The sequence below is a fragment of the Bos indicus x Bos taurus genome, chromosome 20 (genome assembly GCF_003369695.1).
Source record: "Bos indicus x Bos taurus breed Angus x Brahman F1 hybrid chromosome 20, Bos_hybrid_MaternalHap_v2.0, whole genome shotgun sequence".
Classification (NCBI taxonomy): domain Eukaryota; kingdom Metazoa; phylum Chordata; class Mammalia; order Artiodactyla; family Bovidae; genus Bos; species Bos indicus x Bos taurus.
Window position 1 is genome coordinate 38,279,737 of NC_040095.1, and position 26,613 is coordinate 38,306,349.

Below are 26,613 nucleotides of genomic sequence, written 5' to 3' on the forward strand. Positions count from 1 at the left end.
TTTTTGCTTTCTGGTATTAGTTATCAATTTTGTACCTGTACTTTCTTTATAATTTTCGCGACCTTGTTTGTTTTTGTTTGTTCGTTTTTTCTCTCTTTCTTTTCCTTCTTCTTTTCTTTAACATCGTATTTTTGAAATTCCAAACTCTACTCTAGATTTTTAATTTTTGCTTTTATGTATTTGTTACCAATTTTGTACCTTTAAGGACCCAATCTTCAGGACCCATTTTTCACTAGGGAGTGAGATTACTGGCTTGACTGCTCTCTCTCCCTTTGGACCCTCCTTTTTCTCCACCAGGTCGCCTGTGTCTCCTCCCTAACCCCTCTCTACTCTACCCAACTCTGTGAATTTCTGTGTGTTCCAGACGGTGGAGAACACTTAGGGAACTGATTACTGGCTGGATCTGTCTCCCTCCTTTTCATTCCCCCCTTTTATCCTTCTGGCCACCTCTGTTACCTTCCTCCTTCTTCTCTTCTCTGTATAACCCCGTGAACATCTCTGAGTGGTCCAGTTGTGGAGTGCACATAAGGAAGTGACTACTGGCTAGCCCACTCTCTCCACTATTGATTCACCTCATCTCATTTGGGTCACCTCTAACTCCCTCCTCCCTCTTCTCTTCTCCATGTAACCCTGTGAACCTCTCTGAGTGACCCTCACTGTAGAGAAACTTATCATCTTTAATGTAGATGTTTTATCAATGGTGCTGTATAGAAGGAGAAGTTTTGAAACTACTGTAAAAATAAGACCGATAATCGGAAGCAGGAGACTTAAGTCCAAACCCTGACTCCAGGGAACTCCTGACTCCAAGGAACATTCATTCACAGGAGCTCATCAAATGCCTCCATACCGACACTGAAACCAAGCACCACACAAGGGCCAATAAGTTCCAGGGCAAGACATACCAAGCAAATTCTCCAGCAACAAAGGAACACAGCCCTGAGCTTCAAGATACAGGCTGCCCAAAGTCACCCCAAAACTATAGACATCTCATAACTCATTACTGGACATTTCATTGCACTCCAGAGAGAAGAAATACAGCTCCACCCACCAGAACACCGACACAAGCTTCCCTAACCAGGAAACCTTGACAAGCCACCTGTACAAACCCACACACAGCGAGGAAACACCACAATAAAGAGAACTCCACAAACTGCCAGAATACAGAAAGGACACCCCAAACTCAGCAATTTAAACAAGATGAAGAGACAGAGGAATACTCAGCAGATAAAGGAACAGGATAAATGCCCACCAAACCAAACAAAAGAGGAAGAGATAGGGAATCTACCTGATAAAGAATTCCGAATAATGATAGTGAAATTGATCCAAAATCTTGAAACTAAAATGGAATCACAGATAAATAGCCTGGAGACAAGGATTGAGAAGATGCAAGAAAGGTTTAACAAGGACCTAGAAGAAATAAAAAAGAGTCAATATATAATGAATAATGCAATAAGTGAAATTAAAAACACTCTGGAGGCAACAAATAGTAGAATAACAGAGGCAGAAGACAGGATTAGTGAATTAGAAGATAGAATGGTAGAAATAAATGAATCAGAGAGGATAAAAGAAAAACGAATTAAAAGAAATGAGGACAATCTCAGAGACCTCCAGGACAATATTAAATGCTACAACATTCGAATCATAGGGGTTCCAGAAGAAGAAGACAAAAAGAAAGACCATGAGAAAATACTTGAGGAGATAATAGTGGAAAACTTCCCTAAAATGGGGAAGGAAATAATCACCCAAGTCCAAGAAACCCAGAGAGTACCAAACAGGATAAACCCAAGGCGAAACACCCCAAGACACATATTAATCAAATTAACAAAGATCAAACACAAAGAACAAATATTAAAAGCAGCAAGGGAAAAACAACAAATAACACACAAGGGAATTCCCATAAGGATAACAGCTGATCTTTCAATAGAAACTCTTCAAGCCAGGAGGGAATGGCAAGACATACTTAAAATGATGAAAGAAAATAACCTACAGCCCAGATTATTGTACCCAGCAAGGATCTCATTCAAGTATGAAGGAGAAATCAAAAGCTTTTCAGACAAGCAAAAGCTGAGAGAATTCTGCACCACCAAACCAGCTCTCCAACAAATACTAAAGGATATTCTCTAGACAGGAAACACAAAAACGGTGTATAAACTCAAACCCAAAACAATAAAGTAAATGGCAACGGGAACATACTTATCAGTAATTACCTTAAACGTAAATGGGTTGAATGCCCCAACCAAAAGACAAAGACTGGCTGAATGGATACAAAAACAAGACCCCTACATATGTTGTCTACAAGAGACCCACCTCAAAACAGGGGACACATAGAGACTGAAAGTGAAGGGCTGGAAAAAGATTTTCCATGCAAATAGGGACCAAAAGAAAGCAGGAGTAGCAATACTCATATCAGATAAAATAGACTTTAAAACAAAGTCTGTGAAAAGAGACAAAGAAGGTCACTACATAATGATCAAAGGATCAATCCAAGAAGAAGATATAACAATTATAAATATATATGCACCCAACACGGGAGCACCACAGTACGTAAGACAACTGCTAACAAGTATGAAAGGAGAAATTAACAATAACACAATAATAGTGGGAGACCTTAATACCCCACTTACACCTATGGATAGATCAACTAAACAGAAAATTAACAAGGAAACACAAACTTTAAATGATACAATAGACCAGTTAGACCTAATTGATATCTATAGGTCATTTCATCCCAAAACAATGAATTTCACCTTTTTCTCAAGCGCACATGGAACCTTCTCCAGGATAGATCACATCCTGGGCCATAAAGCTAGCCTTGGTAAATTCAAAAAGATAGAAATCATTCCAAGCATTTTTTCTGACCACAATGCAGTAAGATTAGATCTCAATTACAGGAGAAAAACTATTAAAAATTCCAACATATGGAGGCTGAACAACACGCTGCTGAATAACCAACAAATCACAGAAGAAATCAAAAAAGAAATCAAAATTTGCATAGAAACGAATGAAAATGAAAACACAACAACCCAAAACCTGTGGGACACGGTAAAAGCAGTCCTAAGGGGAAAGTTCATAGCAATACAGGCACACCTCAAGAAACAAGAAAAAAGTCAAATAAATAACCTAACTCTACACCTAAAGCAACTAGAAAAGGAAGAAATGAAGAACCCCAGGGTTAGTAGAAGGAAAGAAATCTTAAAAATTAGAGCAGAAATAAATGCAAAAGAAACAAAAGAGACCATAGCAAAAATCAACAAAACCAAAAGCTGGTTCTTTGAAAGGATAAATAAAATTGACAAACCATTAGCCAGACTCATCAAGAAACAAAGGGAGAAAAATCAAATCAACAAAATTAGAAACGAAAATGGAGAGATCACAACAGACAACACAGAAATACAAAGGATCATAAGAGACTACTATCAACAATTATATGCCAATAAAATGGACAACGTGGAAGAAATGGACAAATTCTTAGAAAAGTACAACTTTCCAAAACTGGACCAGGAAGAAATAGAAAATCTTAACAGACCCATCACAAGCATGGAAATTGAAACTGTAATCAAAAATCTTCCAGCAAACAAAAGCCCCGGTCCAGACGGCTTCACAGCTGAATTCTACCAAAAATTTAGAGAAGAGCTAACACCTATCCTGCTCAAACTCTTCCAGAAAATTGCAGAGGAAGGTAAACTTCCAAACTCATTCTATGAGGCCACCATCACCCTAATACCAAAACCTGACAAAGATCCCACAAAAAAAGAAAACTACAGGCCAATATCACTGATGAACATAGATGCAAAAATCCTTAACAAAATTCTAGCAATCAGAATCCAACAACACATTAAAAAGATCATACACCATGATCAAGTGGGCTTTATCCCAGGGATGCAAGGATTCTTCAATATCCGCAAATCAGTCAATGTAATACACCACATTAACAAATTGAAAAATAAAAACCATATGATTATCTCAATAGATGCAGAGAAAGCCTTTGACAAAATTCAACATCCATTTATGATAAAAACTCTCCAGAAAGCAGGAATAGAAGGAACATACCTCAACATAATAAAAGCTATATATGACAAACCCACTGCAAACATTATCCTCAATGGTGAAAAATTGAAAGCATTTCCTCTAAAGTCAGGAACAAGACAAGGGTGCCCACTTTCACCATTACTATTCAACATAGTTTTGGAAGTTTTGGCCACAGCAATCAGAGCAGAAAAAGAAATCAAAGGAATCCAAATTGGAAAAGAAGAAGTAAAACTCTCACTGTTTGCAGATGACATGATCCTCTACATAGAAAACCCTAAAGAGTCCACCAGAAAATTACTAGAAATAATCAATGACTACAGTAAAGTTGCAGGATATAAAATCAACACACAGAAATCCCTTGCATTCCTATACACTAATAATGAGAAAACAGAAAGAGAAATTAAGGAAACAATTCCATTCACCATTGCAACGGAAAGAATAAAATACTTAGGAATATATCTACCTAAAGAAACTAAAGACCTATATATAGAAAACTATAAAACACTGGTGAAAGAAATCAAAGAGGACACTAATAGATGGAGAAATATACCATGTTCATGGATTGGAAGAATCAATATAGTGAAAATGAGTATACTACCCAAAGCAATTTATAGATTCAACGCAATCCCTATCAAGCTACCAACAGTATTCTTCACAGAGCTAGAACAAATAATTTCACAATTTGTATGGAAATACAAAAAACCTTGAATAGCCAAAGCGATCTTGAGAAAGAAGAATGGAACTGGAGGAATCAACCTACCTGACTTCAGGCTCTACTACAAAGCCACAGTTATCAAGACAGTATGGTACTGGCACAAAGACAGAAATATTGATCAATGGAATAAAATAGAAAGCCCAGAGATAAATCCACGCACATATGGACACCTTATCTTCGACAAAGGAGGCAAGAATATACAATGGATTAAAGACAATCTCTTTAACAAGTGGTGCTGGGAAATCTGGTCAACCACTTGTAAAAGAATGAAACTGGACCACTTTCTAACACCATACACAAAAATAAACTCAAAATGGATTAAAGATCTAAACGTAAGACCAGAAACTATAAAACTCCTAGAGGAGAACATAGGCAAAACACTCTCCGACATACATCACAGCAGGATCCTCTATGACCCACCTCCCAGAATATTGGAAATAAAAACAAAAATAAACAAATGGGACCTAATTAACCTTAAAAGCTTCTGCACATCAAAGGAAACTATTAGCAAGGTGAAAAGACAGCCTTCAGAATGGGAGAAAATAATAGCAAATGAAGCAACCGACAAACAACTAATCTCAAAAATATACAAGCAACTCCTACAGCTCAACTCCAGAAAAATAAACGACCCAATCAAAAAATGGGCCAAAGAACTAAATAGACATTTCTCCAAAAAAGACATACAGATGGCTAACAAACACATGAAAAGATGCTCAACATCACTCATTATCAGAGAAATGCAAATCAAAACCACTATGAGGTACCATTTCACACCAGTCAGAATGGCTGCGATCCAAAAGTCTACAAATAATAAATGCTGGAGAGGGTGTGGAGAAAAGGGAACCCTCTTACACTGTTGGTGGGAATGCAAACTAGTACAGCCACTATGGAGAACAGTGTGGAGATTCCTTAAAAAACTGGAAATAGAACTGCCTTATGATCCAGCAACTCCACTGCTGGGCATACACACTGAGGAAACCAGAAGGGAAAGAGACACGTGTACCCCAATGTTCATCGCAGCACTGTTTATAATAGCCAAGACATGGAAGCAACCTAGATGTCCATCAGCAGATGAATGGATAAGAAAGCTGTGGTACATATACACAATGGAGTATTACTCAGCCATTAAAAAGAATACATTTGAATCAGTTCTAATGAGGTGGATGAAACTGGAGCCTATTATACAGAGTGAAGTAAGCCAGAAGGAAAAACATAAATACAGTATTCTAACGCATATATATGGAATTTAGAAAGATGGTAACAATAACCCTGTGTACGAGACAGCAAAAGAGACACTGATGTATAGAACAGTCTTATGGACTCTGTGGGAGAGGGAGAGGGTGGGAAGATTTGGGAGAATGACATTGTAACATGTAAAATATCATGTAAGAAACGAGTTGCCAGTCCAGGTTCGATCCACGATACTGGATGCTTGGGGCTGGTGCACTGGGACGACCCAGAGGGATGGTATGGGGAGGGAGGAGGGAGGAGGGTTCAGGATGGGGAACACATGTATACCTGTGGTGGATTCATTTTGATATTTGTCAAAACTAATACAATTATGTAAAGTTTAAAAATAAAATAAAATTAAAAAAAAAAAAAAAAATTCTAGGACACCCAATTGGTGTTTATTAAGAACTGAAGAACTGGGTGGTAGGGAAAACCCATACACCTTTGGTGTCAGAAGTGTTGTGAGCAATGAAACAGTTTCCCTTTAATTATCCAGTAATAATGCAATGAGCCATTCTATTATATATATTGTGAGATGGAGGTTTAGAAGAAAGAAAGAATTAGCTTTCCAAAGGTCAAATGCCTAAATAACTTGCAAAGCTAAGAATGTGTGCTCTTACTCATAACTACTTAATTTATGGAATAAAGTGATATTTTCATCTTGAAAGACTATTTGACCTCATGATGTAAGGACTTCAGTCAATTGTAACTGCTCCTCAGTTAATACACAATCCAAGGGAAGGATGTTAGCAATCTTTGCTTGTAGCCCCAATGTGGTTCATGAACTTCACTAGAGTAACACATCAAGATATACTAAGTAGCCATGAGAAGCTCCTTCATTCATGCAAGTCTCAAAGAGGGCACCTCAGGGCCAGGGGAGCGGCCAAGTTGATGGAAGGGTTGAATGAGATGCTTTCAATCACCATGGAATTCTCTACTAGCTTCAGGTTTGGGCTAGAGTGTTGAATACAGACAGAGCAGGAGGCAACTAAGCTGTGCTAGGTAATTCTTTGGAAGTCAGAAATGGATTCTTTATTATCCACTTACAATTGTAAATGGGAATATTCACCATTTCAAAGAAAAGTAAAGAACTCTGAATTACATAAAAGGACATTTTTAGAAAGGTGTCCAGCTTACCCATGATGTCATTCATGCGATTCAGTGAGGAATTATCTGAAATGTCTAATAACATGACAAAATCAAATGCAGAAGGGGGAAGAGGCACTTCTTTGGAAGCTGTAGGGTCAACAGCTAATGTGGATGTGCGTGATTTCTTTCCCTCCAGTTCTATGAGGTTTCTGTTGTAGCCTGTGAGTGCTTCCTCCAGAAGCTTTGCTTGGTATAATGTCATTGGAAAGCCATCCAGGATCCAGCCTTTATACATAGGTATCTGACTAAATTAAAGAAAGGACAAATAATTAATAGTTTGATAGATACAAGTCCCTTTAGAAATAATAACACAATGAATCTTGCCTTTATCTTTCTTTCAACTTCACATTAACCTCTTTCTGCATAAATTTTACTTCTTTACAGCCAAAATTGGGCTTCCTGGTGGCCCTGATGGTAAAGAATCTGCCTGCCAATGCAGGAGCCACAGGAGACTTGGGTTCCATCCCTGGGTTGGGAAGGTCACCTGGAGGATGGCATGGCAACCTACTCCAGTATTCTTGCCTGGAGAATCCCATGGACAGAGGAGCCTGGTGGGCTACAGTCCATAGGGTCGCACAGAGTTGGGCATGACTGGAGTGACTTAGCACGCACACACAGCCAAAATTAGGCTTCCTATTGTACCACAAACACTGCCTTGCTCAAAATCCTTCTGTGGGTCCCTGCTGCCCTCCAAATCCATTCCAGAAGCCACAACGTGGTATTTAAAATGAACTAGCCACAACTTGCTCCCCTTTAATTTCTCTCTCACAGTTTTGAACCATTCACTTTGAACACACCAATCTCCTCGCTGTTACGTGCATATAAATAGTACTTTCTAGCTGCGTTCATAGGCTGTTCCTCTTTAGAACATCAATTTCCTCATTTATACAGCAGGATAACATAACATACCTCACAGGATGCTGGTGAGGATGAACTGAAATAATACATTTTAAGAACTCAGCACAGAATTTAGCATATGGTGGAAACTCACATCGCCAACCTGGAAGGTTCTTCCTACCCCACCCAATCCAGCATGGAGTCATAAGAGCCTGATCTGAACTCCTTTGGATTCTCATTCACTTCCTCACACAATTGGTTAACTCTTACATTTCTTGACTTAGAAAAATTCAAGTGTGTCTTCTTTATCTCAACTAAATTCTAAGTTGCTGAAATGTAAGGATCATTTCTTCAGTTTTTGCATTCAATGTCATATCCTTTAAAGACAATAGGTGCTCCATAAACTATTATTTTAGTTCTTTAAATTGGAACACAACTTCAACTTTGCTCTTGCAAAATCCTTAAATTATGTACAATTACGACTTTGACTTTTGGGTGAAAAATTATAATTTCATTTCTTTCTCCATTAAAACTCATTTAAACACTTAGAATTCCCTTTCTAAAGGTTTGGAAGTGTGTTTTGGTGCCTGTGTATGATCCTTCTGACAGTGTGGCAAGGAAGGAATGGGAAAACTCAGGTTCAGAGAGGTTTAATTAATTACTTGTTCAAAGTCACACAAGTGCAAGTGACCCCAAATCTAGTGATCTTTCCATAGTATTAAGCTGCCTTCAGGTCACTGCTTCTATTACTCCAATTAGGCTACGAAGGGCAAGGAAAGCCTGCATTTTGCTTTTATGACTTTTTTAGAGCATGGCAAACATTCTTCAGAGAATGGGATTGTTAATTCATTGGCCTCAGTCTGAGAAGAAACTTCTTGAGCACTTTACCAGATCTGAGGAACCTTCTCCCACCTCCTGTCTCAGGAGCTACTTCAAGGGGAGGAGGAGGCCAAGGCATGCTTGTCAGACTGTAGTATGAGGACACCAGACGACAGGGAATGAGGAGACTTCCGCTTTGGCTACGCCACTAACCTGTCATGTGACTGGACTGCCCAGCTGAACTGCCACGTGCCTTCCTTTCCTTATCGAAGAAGGATGCACTTGGACTAAATGGAAGGCTCTCAGGCTGATGGCAATTCTCTGAACATGTCTCAGGTGCAGAGAGGATGGTGGTAGTGGGAAGGTAGCAGAGTTCTGAGGGTGGGGTGTAGACACTCCAACTCCATGGAAACCAAAGCTAAGATCCATTTTAGAGCTGATGCTCTTCATTTGCAATTTTCTTTGAATGATGAATGCCATGGCTAAGACATGTTTTATTCCAGTTTTTGAAAAATGCTACAATTGTTAGAATGAGATCCCTTTCAGCTTTGGGAATAGCATCCCTGTGGCCAAGTTTCTTCAAAAAAGCAATCAGTCCAAGATATATCGCCACTGAGAGGCAACTTAAACCTTGAATGAAGCCTCTTAAGGAAACTCAAAAGGGAGAGTCCATTGCAGACGCCCAGGAAAAATTCTCCAAAGCCTCCTGTCTTCATTCTCTTGGTCATAATGTTTCCCAAGCAGCACAACCCCCAACCCCTCACCCACTTGATGCTCTGCAAAGGTCTTTCACACGAGCCTTTTTTCTTTTAGCATCCTGCTCTGCCTCATTTCTTTATTGCATGAATTAATTAACTGAGCCGCTATGGCTTTTTAAAATTTCTCTCTTTTCTCAATTGTAAAGGAGGGCTGAAGAGAATCTTTTTTCTCTTAGAAAGGAGGAATCACAAAATTATAGCCTATTTAAATTTTTTTCTTTACCCTATCACATATCACCTCTGTGCTATGCATATGCTATTCCTTGCCTGTGCAACCTCTACTTTCTCCTTGCCTTCCTACCCTGCGCTGCCCGGCCTTTGGACCCCTGGGGTCACTCTCTCCTCCAGAAACACAAAATGAGGAAACACTTTGACCCAAGGCCATATAGTTAGGGTTTCTCCTCTCCCAAACCTGTCCCGTGCTTTTCCAATTGTCTAATTTCTCCTTGAATTCCCCATACAGAATAGAACTTGGGACTTCCCTGGTGGTCCAGTGGTTGAGAATCTGCCTCCCAGTGCAGGACACACGGGTTCCATCCCTGGTCAGGGAACTAAGATCTCACATACCCTGGGGTAACTAAGACTAAGAATCACAAGGAAGACCCAGCATAGCTGAAAAAAAAGAGAACAGAACCTAACTTGAATTCCCATCTGGGTGAGTGAAGTCAAGTTTGAAAAAGGGAGGAAAGTGAAATACAGGCATGAAAATCACAAAATACATCTTTTTCTTTCTGTATGTATTCATTAGATATTAAAAATTAAAATGACTTCTATATTATTCTTTATAAAGCTCTACCTGCTAATATATTAAAAGACATAAGAAAGAAATTGTGGTACATAGATACATACTTAATGGCATTTACCATGATGCTGACTAGCAATATATCAGATATGCTCTTTCCTTTCTTCAGCAGCCTTTCTGATTTTGCACCAAGCTGAGCACGCACAGTGAGCTGTGAAAATAAACAAGGGATGGTAGGGAAGAGCTCATTTAAAAGCCAGATTCTAAATATCTGGAGGGGAAAAAAAATTAAATGGTCATGTCCTCTGGTGAAGACACTGATCCTTTAGTACAATTCTGGAATCCAGCAAGCAGTTAAGGAAAATGTATATACAGATGTGGGAGCTCCTCCTCTAGCTCCTTCCTTTTCAAGATCTTCCTCTTTAATTCTTAGTTGCTCTGGTGTCCCCAGATTTCATCCTCTAATATGTTAAATCAAAGAGATTGGGGCTTTCGGCTTGAGTTCTAGTCACTCATGCCACGAAGAGGGAGCATGCCTTCTGGGGTGACCTGTGTAAGCCTGACTTTTGCCCACTGAAGTTCTCTTCTATCAATGGTCAAATCTGATATATTTCTTCCTTTTCCCTTGTAGTTTATTATAAGATGTTAAATATAGTTCTCTATTTTACACAGTAAATCTTTGTTGTTTACTTTATATACAGTAGCATACATCTGTTAATCCCATACTCCCACACTATCCCTCTCCTATCTTCCTCTTTGGTAACCATAAGTTTGTTTTCTAAGTCTGCAAGTTGTTTCTGTTTTATAAATAAACTCATTTGATAGAATATAATATTTGTCTTTCTCTGACTTACCTCACCTGTTATGATAATCTCTAGATCTTTCCATGTTGTTGCAAATGGCATTATTCCATTCTTTTCTATGGCTGAATAATACCGTTTGCTTTTCTGATGCCTGATTTTGGCCCTCAGATAGTTAGCCTTTCTATTTTTTCCAGCATTTATATTGTTAGATGAACAGAACATCCCAAGCGTCTATCCTGAACTCGGCCACTAGAGTGAGCATTTTATGAGTCAAATGATACTATGTGCTAGTGTGCTCAATTCTTTGCAATCGCATGGACTGTAGCCCACCAGGCTCCTCTGTCAATGGGATTTCCCAGGCAAGAATACTGGAATGGGTTGCCGTTTCCTATTCCAGGAAAACTTCCCAACCTAGGGACTGAAATCGAGTCTCTTGTGTCTCCTGCATTGCAGGCAGATTCTTTACCTACTGAGCCATCGGGGAAGTCTCTATTTAAACCCTGCAAAGACTCCCCTGGACTCTCAACGTCCTCATCATGGCCTCCATGACCCTAGCTGACCTGATTCCTCTCCCTTCCTGCTCACCTCTCTAACCTCCTCCCTTCTCTTCCCCTACCTTGCTGCACAAGCACCTTTCTGCCTCAAGGCCATCACTCAGCTCTTCTGGTGACCTGAAATGGTTCTCCAGAGCCAGTGGCTGATTCTGTCAATCGTCTTTCAATCTGTTTAAACCTCACTCTCTCAAAGCCATCTCCCTGACTCTACTTTTTATTTTCAGGTGACATCATCAGCATCTGCTGGTTCATATAAACTCATTTACATATGAGTTTATGGTCCCTCTCTTTTAGACTGTAAACTCCTTAAAGTTTGGGAGCCCTGTCACTTTTGCTCACTGATATACACTCCCACCTCAGATTATAAGACATGGAACAAAGTATGCCCTTAGCACTGAATTGAATGTGGAACACAGGAGATTTGTAATTCAATAAATGTAAATATAAAAATATATTTAGTATTTATGCTAATTTATATTCCAAAAATACAGAGAAAAAATTATGAGTTCCTTTTGATCATTTTCTCTAAACTCATTTTTCTCCCTATATGTCATCATGTTTATAGCTTGGTGTATATTCTTCCAAAACTTTTTCTATCTTAAAGCAGTTTTGAAATCTAAAATATTACAAAATTGATTTCCTTGGGGGGGGGAAACAATAAATTAAAAAATATACTTTTATTTATTTACCTTAATTATATTTTATAAAATCCCACTTGATTAATCTGACCATTCTATTTGACCATTATATTTCCATATATAGTAAAGCAATCCTATATATGGAAATATTAGTTTTCATTAAAAGCAATAGTTGGCAAATTGTTGTAAACATTTTTTCAGGGGTTAATGAAAAATTTTTCAGAGTCACCAATAGGTCTAAGGATAAATTCTGGAAAAAATTTAAAGGTAAAGAGATTGTGAAAGAAATAAAAATAATAAGTGGTAAAGAAAAACACATCAATATAAATTTGGTATAAGTCTAAAATTTTTAAAAGCATGTGTTTACTTTCTTACCAGGAGCAACTGAAAGCAATTTCCACTGCTTTAGATGCAAACTATATTAAAGATATAAAAAATATCAAATAAACTCAGGTTTAATATTTCATCATCAGGTTTAAGCCAAAGAGGAGCATATTGCTATTTCATATGAAAATGAAAATGCTACGAAAAGGCTATGAATCACAACACATTTCAATATGCTAGTAGCCAAAATTAGATTATAGTACTTACTTCAGAGAAACTATCACTCGCTACGACTTCTTCAGCTTTTGCTGCTTTTCTAGCATCGGTATCTAGCAATGGAAAAAGTGATGAGAATATACTCCGGTACTGACAACTAACAGCCATGTTAGTATTTGACCATCTGTGGTTTTGGACCTACGGGTTATTGGATTTAGCTGTGTCTGAGATACGCAGAGGAAGGAAGTAAAAGCAGCAGCCCAGCATGGCATTTACCTTCATTTCACAACATTAAATCCTGGCCACTGTGTGGTTCCGTGTTTTCTACTTGTTTTCTTCCAGTGTGGCTCACTCATAACAATATCATTAGAAATACTTTAGTACAGTTTCTCTTCTTGGAAAACGAGCCAAAAATATAATTAGTTAACTATATCTTTACTTTCCTGTATTCTTCCCTGGAGAATCCCACAGATAGAGGAGCCTGGCAGGCCACAGTCCATGAGGTTGCAAAGAGCTGGACACGACTAAGTGATTTTCACGTTCACATTACTTTCCTGGGTTGTCAAATTATAGGTAATAAACATGTCTGAAGGTGGAAAATTCTAGAAGTCAGAGATTTTTTAGTTCAATTCTATGTAAAAAATTAGTTTTCAGAGTCTTTTTATAATTTACTGGACTTTCATAATCAGATCAGATCAGATCAGTCACTCAGTCGTGTCCGACTCTTTGCGACCCCATGTATCGCAGCACGCCAGGTCTCCCTGTCCATCACCAACTCCCGGAGTTCACTCAAACTCACGTCCTTCGAGTCAGTGATACCATCCAGCCATCTCATCCTCTGTTGTCCCCTTCTGCTCTTGCCCCCAATCCCTCCCAGCATCAGAGTCTTTTCCAATGAGTCAACTCTTCGCATGAGGTGGCCAAAGTACTGGAGTTTCAGCTTTAGCATCATTCCTTCCAAAAAACACCCAGGGCTGATCTCCTTCCGAATGGACTGGTTGGATCTCCTTGCAGTCCAAGGGACTCTCAAGAGTCTTCTCCAACACCACAGCTCAAAAGCATCAATTCTTCGGTGCTCAGCCTTCTTCACAGTCCAACTCTCACATCCATACATGACCACAGGAAAATCCATAGCCTTGACTAGACGAACCTTTGTTGGCAAAGTAATGTCTCTGCTTTTGAATATGCTATCTAGGTTGGCCATAACTTTCCTTCCAAGGAGTAAGCGTCTTTTAATTTCATGGATTTTCATAATAGAATGTCATAAAATACTTAACAATAGTTTAAAAATCAATTAGAATTATCCTGTAAGAAACAAATAACTGAAACAAGGGACAGCTTATATTTTTTTAAAAGACAGGAAACTTGGCCTCTCTGGCAGAATTGCCTGCTCATAATAAACATGCATGTTGTCCAAGGTTGATGGCTATTATGGTGATGGTACTGTGCTTAGTTGCTCAGTCGTGTCTGACTCTTTGTGACCCCATGGACTGTAGACAACTAGGCTCCTCTGTCCATGGGATTCTCCAGGAAAGAATACTGGAGTGGGTTGCCATTTCCTTCTCCAATGGTGATGGTACAGAGGGACCAAATTTTATGCAATGATTAAATATGGCAAAGCCTTAACTAGCACAAATAGAAAACATATTCAAGATTTAAAATTGTTTTCCTTCAGTGGTTTTACCAAGGATCTGTAGGACTGAAGCCCAGATCCCAAGGAAGATAATGTTTTGTTGGGTTTGAGAAGCTTGGTTCTATTTGCTTTGCACAAGGCTGAGAATAAATGTTAACTTTTATAATATCTGAGGAACCACTGTTGAGTGGGTGGATGAGACAGAGCCACAGCCTCCCTTACCATGGGGAACAAAAGCGGCTGCGAGCAGACAGCACAGTGGTACACGCCCACCTGCGGAGGTGAGAAGAAACAGTAACTGCTGTCTCCCTGCAGAGCCAGGAAGAGTGACGATGATTTGGCCTGGCTGTTTTCAAAACCACAACAAAACTGAGCAACTACTTGAAGGGATGTGAGAAGATTCCTTTGAAATTGTCGTCTCTTATCGCCAGCGGCAGACAGTGGCTAGGGACAGCTGTGTTGATCTTGTCCTGTCTGTCTTGTGACCACTTAGACGATTGTGTAACCCTCCCCATCTCTCCTCTCTTGTCCTGAAAGCTGGTTTGTGCTCACATCCATGTGCTCCTACTATTAGTCTCACTTATGTAAATGATGGATGATTTGTTTTGATATCTTACTTACCAAGTCTGGTTTTATCTTCTTTTTTTGGTAGTGCTTCAGCTAAAGATCCATCTTGCACGTCCTTTGGGGAGGAAGTACATGCCTGCACACATGGAGAGATTTTAACATTGTCAGATTTTAATAACATTCTTGATTTTACTTCTGTAAGTAAGGTTTACAACCATGGACTCATTAATCTAAAACATTAATGATATTAGGAAGAACTGAATGAGTTCTGGAAATGAATACAATTTGATGATAATTGTACTTAGAGAAACACATAGTAACCTGTGGTATAATCTGTCTATCAGCTGGTCTTCAGTTTCTATGTAAAATACACAACTGCCATTTGGAAAGGATAATGGGAGCTGAGAAAGAGGTAGAGTTTGTGGAAAACCACCTTAGAAAGATCAGACCTAGAGGGTCAGTTATAGCCATAATGAAAATAAAGAAAAAATATGTACATTATCTATTACCTCATCAATTAGAATACAGAGTACCACAACACAGAAAAAGAGGCAGCCCACAATGAAGAAAAACCCTCCCAGTTATTTTCAGAATCATGGTTAAATGCTATTTTCCTTGCAGCTCATGCAAATGACCTGGATTAGAGTCTCTGTTAATTTATTCAATTTCAGAGACAGCATAAGGTAGGGAAAAGAACAGTGGATTTAGAATCTGGGATTCCTCAAAGCCTAACCATCAACAAGCCTCTGATGCCAAATGAATCAATTCATGCTTAGAACTGCTACTATTTCCCTTTAAAAGAGCAGCTTAGACTATATCTGGTGCTGGAGAAGACTCTTGAGACTCCCTTGGACAGCAAGGAGTTCAAATCAGTTAATCCTAAAGGAAATCAAGTCTGAATATTCACTGAAAGGACTGATGCTGAAGCTGAAGCTCCAATAGTTTGGCCACCTGATGGCAAAGAGCCAACTCATTGGAAAAGACCCTGATGCTGGGAAAGATTGAAGGCAGGAGGAGAAGGGGACAACAGAGGATGAGATGGTTGGATGGCATCATCAACTCAATGGATTTGAGTTAGAGCAAACTCTGGGAGATGGTGAAGGGCAGGGAAGCCTGGCATGCTGCAGTTCATGGTGTCACAAAGAGTCAGACATGACTTAGCAAATGAACAATAACAAGACCACATCATAATTCTCAACATGGGGCCATACTCTCCAAGTTCCTGCCCTAGACTCTTTACGTAATAAGCAAGATGCAACACTGATGGAAACAGTAATGCAAGTAAACCATAAGAAAACTTCCCCTACCAGCCACCCCCCAAAACTGAGATGTATTAGTCTAATCAGAGGTCTGCAAACGACGATCCCTGGACCAAAATAGGCTGCTTGTTTATACACAGTCCATAAGCATCACTCCAGGGAATAGCACTGCAAGGCGTCCCCCTCGCCATCTGTCTGCTCCTCTCCAACACCTTCCTTGGCTGCTGCCCAGGACCCGCACTGGGCTGCATCTACAAGACGGGGACTTGCTGCTGGCCACTGCCAAACTTTCAGTAGTGGAATTCTACCCTGAGAGCTGATCACTTCGTGAACTTTCCCAAAATGCCAACGTCTCACCCCTCCCCCAAGCCCTTACAGTTGAGCCTTCCACCCCCTTACCTTACAAATGGACATGAATTTGAGCAAACTCCAGGAAATAGTAGAGGACAGAGGAACCTGGCATGTTGTAGTCCACGGTGTTGCAAAGAGTTGGACACGACTTAGCGACTGAATGAACCCTCTTACCAACCAGTGGCTCTTTCTTCAGGAGAATGCCTGAGCTGATGGTAACTGAGCTCAAGTCTAGCCCACCATACTGGATGGCCCACCTAGGTAATGATATGTGTGTGTTTGTGTGTATGTATTAGGACAGTAGGGATGGGGGTTGAAATTTTCTTTCTTGTTATGTAAGTATCCATGTAATATATCCTTGATGTTGCCTCTGGGCCCATAAGACTTAAAATATTTACCGTCTGGACCTTTACAGAAAACTCCGCCAACCTCTAGTCTAGAGGATCTCTTAGATGCCATCCAGCTGGAAATCTCTAATGTATGAGGCACAGAGAAGAAAACTAAAGCCACACTTGCCTGGTTGTCCTCATCACTCTCTTGCCTAACTGGTAAAGCCTTTTCTTCAGGTGCTTTCTGAAGTCCGTGGGCCCCGCTGACACTTTCTTTGTCATGAAATGCTTGGATAGCTTCTTGAACAAGAGTGTCAATAGAAAGTACCTGAATAGGAAAGCCTAAAATACAAAAGATTATTTTATGAATAGCTTTTCATTTAGGAAATTGAATCTTTGTTCTTCAGTGCTGGCTTCAAACTTAGAACATTCTCTTTAGGGTCTCCTAGAAATGTTTTTTGGATCAAGATTTTTTTTTTAACACTGTGGTAAAATTCACCTGGGGCTTCTCTGGTGGCTCAGTGGTAAAGAGTCTGCCTGCCGATGCAGCAGATTCAGGAGGTGTGGGTTCAATTTTTGAGTTGGGAAGATCCCCTGGAGAAGGAAATGGCAACCCACTCCAGTAATCTTGCCTGGAAAATCCTATGGACAGAGAAAACTGGCAGGCTACAGTCCATGGGATGGCAAAAGAGGTGGACACAACTTGGCAATTAAACAACAACAGAAATTTACATGACGTAAAATAATCCCATTTTAACCCATCTAAAAGATACAATTCAATATTACGGTCATTTACAATGTTGTTCAATCATTATATCTTTTTTCCAGAAATTCTGATCATCCCAAAGGAAACCCTGCATCAATTAAGCAGTCACTTCCTATCTCCCTACCCTTGACCCCAAGAACAAATTGCTTTCTGTCTGGAGATTTGCCTTTTCTAGACATTTTATATCCAAGGAATCAAACAATATGTGGTCTTTTGTATCTGACTTCTTTCACTTAGTATGATGTTTTCAAAGTCCATCCATATTGTAGCACATAAGAGCACTTTACTCCTTGTATGACTGAGTAGTATTCCATAGTATGGATATAACACATTTTGTTAATGATTCATTGGTGATGAACATTTGGGTTGTTTCCACCTTTTCTCTATCATTAATAATGCTGCTATGAATATTCCTGTACATGGGATTTTTTTGGGGGGGGGGATAACCTGTTTTCAGCTCTTTAGAGTATATACCAGTGGTGGAATTACTGTGGTCATATAGTAATTATTTAACTTATTGAGGAATCACCAACTATTTTTCCATAGTGGTTACAACATTTTACGTTCTCAAAAGCAATGTATGAGAGTTCCAACTTCTCTATATCCTCACCAACACATATTTTCCATTTCCTAAAAAATTATACTCTTTGGGTGTGGACTGGTATCTCGTTGAACTTTTGTCAGGCTTTAAACAGGTCTATTTAACATCTCAACATGACCTACCAGTCAATACAGACTGATCTTAGTAAAAATTTTGAATTTTCTAGTAAAAACAGTAATCATTGTTCAGCTGCTCAGTCATGTCTGACTCTTTGTGACCCCATGGACTGCAGCACACCAGGCTTCCCTGTCCTTCACTGTCGACTGGAGCTTGCTCAAACTCATGTCCATTGAGTCGATGATGCCATCCAACCACCTCATCCTCTGTCTTTCTCTTCTCCTCCCACCTCCAATCTTTCCCAGCATCAGGGTCTTTTCCAATGAGTCAGCTCTTTGCATCACGGGGCCAAACTATTGGAGCTTCAGCTTCAGCATCAGTCCTTCCAATGAATATCCAGGACTGATTTCTATTAGGATTGACTGGTTTGATCTCCCTGCAGTCCAAGGGACTCTCAAGAGTCTTTTCCAACACCACAGTTCAAAAGCATCAATTCTTCTGCACTCAGTTTTCTTTATGGTCCACCTTTCATATCCATACATGACTACTGGAAAAACCATAGCATTGACTATACAGACCTCTATTGGCAAAGTGATATCTCTGCTTCTTTAATATGCTGTCTATGTTTGTCATAGCTTTTCTTTCAAGGAGCAAGTGTCTTTAAATTTTAAGGCTGAAGTCACCATCTGCAGTGATTTTGGAGCCCAAGAAAATAAAGTCTGTCACTATTTCCATTGTTTCCCCATCTATTTGCCATGAAGTGATGGGACCAGATGCCATGATCTTAGTTTTTTGAATGTTGAGCTTTAAGCTATGTTTTTCACTCTCCTCTTTCACTTTCATCAAGAGGTTCTTTAGCTCCTCTTTGCTTTCTACCATGAGTGGTGTCATCTGCATATCTGAGGTTATTGATATTTCTCCCAGCAATCTTGATTCCAGCTTGTGCTTCATCCAGCCCAGCATTTCTCATGATGTACTCTGCATATAAGTTAAATAAGCAGGGTGACAATATACAGCCTTGACATACCCTTTTCCCAATTTGGAACCAGTTCATTGTTCCATGTCTGGTTCTAACTGTTGCTTCTTGACCTGCATACAGATTTCTCAGGAGGCAGGTAAGGTGGTCTGGTATTCCCATCTCTTGAAGATTTTTCCACAGTTTGTTGTGATCCACACAGTCAAAGAAGCAGAAGTAAATGTTTTTCTGGAATTCTCTTTCTTTTTCTATGATCCAATGGATATTGCCAATTTGATCTTGGAAAATTTTGAGCATTACTTTGCTAGCATGTGAAATGAGTGCAATTGTGAGGTAGTTTGAACATTCTTTGGCACTGCCTTTCTTTGGGATTGGAACTGAAAACTGATCTTTTCCAGTCCTGTGCCCACTGCTGAGTTTTCCGAATTTGTTGGCATATTCTATTTAATTAGCTTTTCTTTGATACTACTCACTTATTAACAACAGTAATAGGTAAGTATTATCAAAGAAAAAATATTAAATAGATGGAAATCTGTGATTTCACTTCTAATTGAAAGAACTTCTAGAGAAAAAGCCAAAAGTTCATGAAAGGGAAATAACTCAATTGATGTGAAGGATGAAAACATTTATAATTTTAAGTCTATATCTTTTCTATTTGTAACAAGTTATTATTTTCATATTTCATCTATTGGAAAATTAAGTAAACTCTGTGATGAAAGGTTTAAGATATTATTTCCCTTTATACTATACATCATCCTTATATAGCAAGCTCATAGATCCAGGTTTCCTTGGGACAGTTCTGATTCATGACTCTATACTCTTAAAAGTGTCTGCTTTGGACAATAAGTTATGTGATCACTTTATTACAATATTCTTAATGCTAGAACTTCCCAATGTATTAGCAGATTTTCATGTATGTTTTCTACAGACAGAGCCATTTGCAGCTATATTCACTGTAAATAGAAATCAATAAAGGGGAAAAAAAAGAAAATAAATTTTACTTTTCTCTAGAGCCTTTAGAGCAGTAGTTTTTCCACTAAAGGTTTTCCCCAACAAGCATCCTTTTATAGCAAATGAAGGTAACTCAGGTACTGTAGATTCAACTTGAGGAGGAAGAGAACTTTCAATTAGTCTGTGAATCACATGGCCCAATATGCAATTGTTGGAGGGTGGTAAGTTTTCAACCATTTCTTCTGGTAAGGCCCATTCTCCAACCATGTTCTGTAAAAATAATAATAAAACAAAACAGAAATATTCTTAAAAGTGGAATTTAAGCATGTAGGAAACTGAAAGTAAATACAGATGATAAGAAACAAAAGTGAATCAGTACTTTAAATAGTTATATTACATAAATAAATAATAACATAATACTTTCATATTAGTGAAAAATAAGCTTCCCATATAGAAATAAAAAATAAATTCTAAAATACTTAACACTTTATGAAAGTAGACATATTGACTTGAGACAAATTGTAATGCAAGTTGAATATTAAGACACTTAAATTGATGTTATCAGTAGATAGATAAAAGACAGTAAGAGTTATTTGGCTACTGTATGCAAATACTAAACTTATTTTTAAATATTTTAAAGATACATAAAAGAGAATTTTCATGAACAATATGTTGTCTTCTGAGTTTCCTATATTTGTCTTCCAGTTTCTTTAAGTTTCTGGCTTAAATGATCAAACAATTAGAGGAAAAGTAAAACAGACAAAACAACAACTATACAGTTCACATTCTCTGACTTCTGTGCACCAAAACCAGAAATAAATTTTATTTTTAATAATTAAACATTGCCTTTCTGAATGATTCTTAATGAAAAATTAAAACTGTAAACATTTGTAAATAACAGATTGATAAAAATATTAAAATGACAGATTTATTTTAAAATATGAGACGAGTGCACCAGCCCCAAACTTCCTATATCCTGCATCGAACCTGGACTGGTGATTTGTTTCTTATATGATATTATACATGTTTCAGGATGGGGAACACATGTACACTTGTGGCGGATGCATGTTGATGTATGGCAAAACCAATACAATATTGTAAAGTAAAAAATAATAATAATAATAATAAAAATGCAAAAAAACAACACAACAACCAAAAATATGAGATGAAATCAAGCTGTAGTTAGAGGAAAACTCATAGTCCCTTAGCTTAAAATGCTTTGATCTAAAATAAAAGGAAGTGGAAATAGAACTGCCTTATGATCCAGCAACCCCACTGCTGGGCATACACACTGAGGAAACCAGAAGGGAAAGAGACACGTGTACCCCAATGTTCATCGCAGCACTGTTTATAATAGCCAGGACATGGAAGCAACCTAGATGTCCATCAGCAGATGAATGGATAAGAAAGCTGTGGTACATATACACAATGGAGTATTACTCAGCCATTAAAAAGAATACATTTGAATCAGTTCTAATGAGGTGGATGAAACTGGAGCCTATTATACAGAGTGAAGTAAGCCAGAAGGAAAAACATAAATACAGTATACTAACGCATATATATGGAATTTAGAAAGATGGTAACAACAACCCGGTGTACGAGACAGCAAAAGAGACACTGATGTATAGAACAGTCTTATGGATTCTGTGGGAGAGGGAGAGGGTGGGAAGATTTGGGAGAATGGCAATGAAACATGTAAAATATCATGTAGGAAACGAGTTGCCAGTCCAGGTTCGATGCACGATGCTGGATGCTTGGGGCTGGTGCACTGGGACGGCCCAGAGGGATGGTATGGGGAGGGAGGAGGGAGGAGGGTTCGGGATGGGGAACACATGTATACCTGTGGTGGATTCATTTTGATATTTGGCAAAACTAATACAATTATGTAAAGTTTAAAAATAAAATAAAATTAGAAAAAATAAAAATAAAAATAAAATTGCTTGAAGAATAGAAAAAAAAATAAAATAAAATAAAAGGAAGGAAAATAAATGAACTAAGGTTGAAAATAGGAAAAAATTTTTTTTAAATAACCAGAAAAGTACATGGAGGAAGAAAATCATGATAATGGAGATTGATAAATTAGAGACCAATACTATTCAGATATTTTTATTGATATAATTCTAGAACTTATTCATATTAATCATAATGAAATTGCTACCAGTTATGCACAAAGGTGAAGTATAGCAAGTATCAATTTTGTAACATAGGAAAGGCGGTAACAACAGATTTTAAGGAGACTTAAAAATCCTTAAGAAAATATTACATACAACTCTACTATGATAAATTTGAATTTATTAATGTGTGGTAAAATGATATTTTAAGAAAGTACAGATGATTAAAATTAATTTAAAAGGAATATTTGTAAATATGAAAGGCATGAAAGAAAGAAAAACATTATTGAAGAACTGTATCTAGGAAACTTGATGACACTGCTAACAGAAAAAAAAATTTTTTTTTCATTTCTTAAACAGAAATTTAAATGTTATTTAAAAGTCTTCTGAAATATGGAAGAAGAAGATAGCTTTCCGGTTTGCTTGGTGAGACTAATGTAACACTGATACTAAAAAGGTATCAAAGATCATTGACAAAAACAGCATCCAAAAAAGAAAATAACAAACCAATCTCATTTGCAAATATACTGCAAGAATCATGAATAAAATACTGACAAAAACCAGCCTATATTAAGACAAAACAATTATATTAATTGACATTTACTACACATTCAGTATATCCCATATACTGCTGTTTTCATGAATTATTTCTAATGATTCTCACATAACTCTTACATAAGTATAATTATCTTGCCAATGTTGCAGAAGAAAACCCTGAGAATTATAGAAACTAAGTTATATTTGTCTATGTGTGTGTGTGCTCATATACTCAGTCATATCTGACTCTGTGACCCCATGGACTGTAGCCCACCAGGATCCTTGTCCATGGGATTTTTCTAGGCAAAAGTACTGCAGTGGGTTGCCATTCCCTTCTTCAGGGGATTTTCCTGACTCAGGGATCAAACCTGAGTCTCACGTCTCCTGAATTAGCAGGTAGGTTCTTTACCTATAGTGCCACCTGGGAAGTTCATAGTCACAATAAATAGTAATGGCAGAGCTTAGTAAGGACTCAGGCAGACTGACTGCAGAACATGTGCTCAAAACCTTTATACTATATGACTGAATACAAGTTACTTCATGAATATAAGGAAGGTTAAAAATGAGAAAACCTATCATATATCACAGTAATAGGTTAAAATACAAGCATATGATCATTTTGACCAAGAAGCATCTGATAAATTCAAAATTCATTTCTGATGAGAAAAAAAATTAAACAAATTTCTTAGTATGCTACAAACTGAAGATGAGTGGCCTAACATTTTTTACATATCTTACCAATATGTAACGATGAGCCAAAGTGAACAACACATTTTTCTATTAAAGGTAGGAATAAGGAAAAGATGTTCATCATTTACATTAATAGTCACATTATTCTGGAAGTTCTAGCCAATGCAAATAAGATAAAGAAAGAAGTAGAAAATTAACATATCTACAAAACACATTCACAGACACAGAGAACAGACTTGTGGTTGCCAAGGGGGAGGCAAGGGAGGGAGGGAAGAACTGGCAGTTTAGGGTTAGCAGATTTAGCAGATGCAAACTAGTATATACAGGATGGATAACTAATAAGGTCCTATTGTACAGCACAGGAAACTCTAATCAATAGCCTGTGATAAAGCATAATGGAAAAGAATATGAAAAGGAATGCACATATATTTATAACTGAAGCATTTTGCTGGACAGCAGAAGTTAACACATCATTGTAAATATCAACAAAATTTTAAAAAAGAAAAGAAAAAGTAGTAGCGCTCCTAGAATTAGCAGCTGAGTTCCTGGTGCAGAGGTAGCTGGTACAACCTGAATTTCCAGTGCTCTGTGCTGGTGACAGTCTTCTCATCAGATCTTGCTGTGATGGTTTTGGTAATTTTCCTTGGAAGTTTAACCTTGAGCATGGTTCTTGAATTTAACCTACTGAGTCACTGAACTACCTAACATATTTTGGATATTTTTTCTGCTTACTTAGCATAAGTCAACTTTTTAAATTGCAGTTAGAAACTTTGACAAAAATAATTGGAATTGATGAGAAATATATAACATAAGCAGTCTCGCATTTCTACTGACGAGTGTAAGAAAAATGACTTGAATAAAGAGAAATTCAAAAAAGTCCAAAATTATAAGCCACTTAATTCTTCTCCAAAGTAATCTGATTTAATGTAATGAAACAAAAGTGTTAGTGCTATTTATTTATTTTTCCTTAAGGATATCACAAATGGTTGTAAAGTTGAAGCATAAAAAGAACTGTACAGATAAAAATATGTACTTAAAAAGGAAAGAAATGTGGGTTTGTTGCCTAATCAGAGATATTAAAGCACTTATTAATAACTTATGAGGACTTCCTAGGTGGCGCAGTGGTAAAGAATCCACTTGCTAATGCAAGAGATGAAAGAGATGTGGTTCAATCCCTGGTTCGGGAAGATCCCCTGGAGGAGGCATGGCAACCCACTCCAATATTCTTGCCTGGGAAATTCCATGGACAGAGGAGCCTCGTGGGCTACAAGTCCATGTGGTTATAAACAGTCAAACATGACTGAATGAGTACTCAGTGCTTTGTACTCTTGTCAATTCCTTCATCTTTGTATGATAACAATATCTATTTCACAGGGTTGTTATAAAGGTTGAGTGAAAGGCCTGTGTGACCACTGACTTTGAATGCTTGACTATTAATAGAAGTTCTCCTGTTGCTGCTTGAAGCACACATGGTAATACCCTTAAGGGAGACAGCAGCCACATTTTTGCCCAACAAGAAGTGCACTGTAATCAGAAAGGCATGCGTCCTCACAAAGGGGTCAGAATAAAGCCCTCTTCCCTCACTGGTTAGTTGTAGAATGTGGTCAGACACAATGGGATAGAATGTTGACCATGAAGAGAACTGAAGGCTTAGGTCAGGCAGAGGACTGAAGCCTGACCAGTGGAGACGGACAGATTGAGGATTTGGTAGAACATATTTTACAGCATCACCTTAAAAATACAGTTGTGAAATTCCTAATAAGACTAAAGATAAAGGGTAAGTAAAGGGAGATGTGTCAGGTTGGACTAAGAACATGATGAGAGAAAAGGAAAACTGAAAAAAGAGGGAAATTAGGCCAGAATAAAGATGACTAGTTCAAGGACAATGGCTATGAGCTAAAGAGACTTTGTTTTTGAAGGTTCTTTTTTTTTATTCCCAATTCCCAGAACCATGCTGGAACCTAATAGGCATTCAATACTTATTGAATGAATGAGTGAATCAATCAATTGTAGGCTCAATATATGTGAACGAAATAAATGAGTGAATACATGGATATGGCCTCTTATTAATTTTGATTAAATACAAGGATGACTTAGTTCTCCAAATAAGATAGACACAAGCCAACCTAAAATCTAGGATAAGATCAGCAAGAGCCACCCTCACAGATGGAAGTTAACAAGAATCCACAATGCATGAAACTAGCTAACCCTGGAAGCGTGTGTGGAAGCAACAGCTTGTAGTATGATTTCCAAAGAGCTTCTCCGTTAAACCAAGGCATCCTTTTTCATGGCAGCAGGAAGCATCTCAGTTAAAATGTACTAAATTATAAAGAATTTATAAAGTGGGACTTTGTACGAAGTTCTGCCAGAGATTTTTACAGGGTGCTGAGGCGGGGTAAGGAGCAGCCTGACTGAATGAATAGGTAAGGTCTGCTCTAAGGCAAGCTATTATGATCTGGTTAGTTTCATTTTCCTAACTGGATATTTGTCTTGGGTCTCACAGATTACGTTGACTCAGGGTATTCCACGTGACTGGCAGATAATAAAAGTAAGCTGCAGAAATTCTAGCTCTGTTTGTGGCAATTAACTTCCAAGCCTTTCATCTGAGTCCTGGCCTGTTCCAGTTCTGCCTAGCTTCCAGTCAGAAAGCTAGCTTTCTGATGTCTGGCTTCATCTCCATTCTCTAGTCTGGTTCTTACTCAATCTCAGCTTTGATCATTGGCCTGCTCAAAGGACTTGGCTTGATCCCACCTTTGTCTCTTCCTGTTTCTGACTGCTTCAGGTAAATTATCTTGACCACCTTTGTTCCAGCTCAGAACTCAATGAGCCCTGGAGCTAGTTCTCATGGCTGACCTTCTGTTCAGGTCTGTCCTGTCTCCTACCAGAGGGAATCAGATATCACAGAAGCACATCTATTATTATGGCAACATGGAAAGTCTAGTAGCTGCATTCCAGTTACTGTGCTTGGAGG

General features: G+C 38.2%; 1 protein-coding gene across 1 annotated transcript in view; it reads right to left on the bottom strand.

Moving 5' to 3' along the window:
* SPEF2 (sperm flagellar 2) overlaps positions 1-26,613 on the bottom strand; it is a 211,807-nt gene that overhangs the window by 122,440 nt on the left and 62,754 nt on the right. The window contains exons 10-15 of the mRNA XM_027520151.1: positions 20,355-20,574; positions 17,141-17,295; positions 15,069-15,150; positions 12,866-12,927; positions 10,387-10,490; positions 7,112-7,368 (exon numbers count right to left, since the gene is read on the bottom strand). Coding sequence (XP_027375952.1) covers positions 7,112-7,368; positions 10,387-10,490; positions 12,866-12,927; positions 15,069-15,150; positions 17,141-17,295; positions 20,355-20,574 — 880 coding nt within the window. The remainder of the gene's footprint in view (positions 1-7,111; positions 7,369-10,386; positions 10,491-12,865; positions 12,928-15,068; positions 15,151-17,140; positions 17,296-20,354; positions 20,575-26,613) is intronic.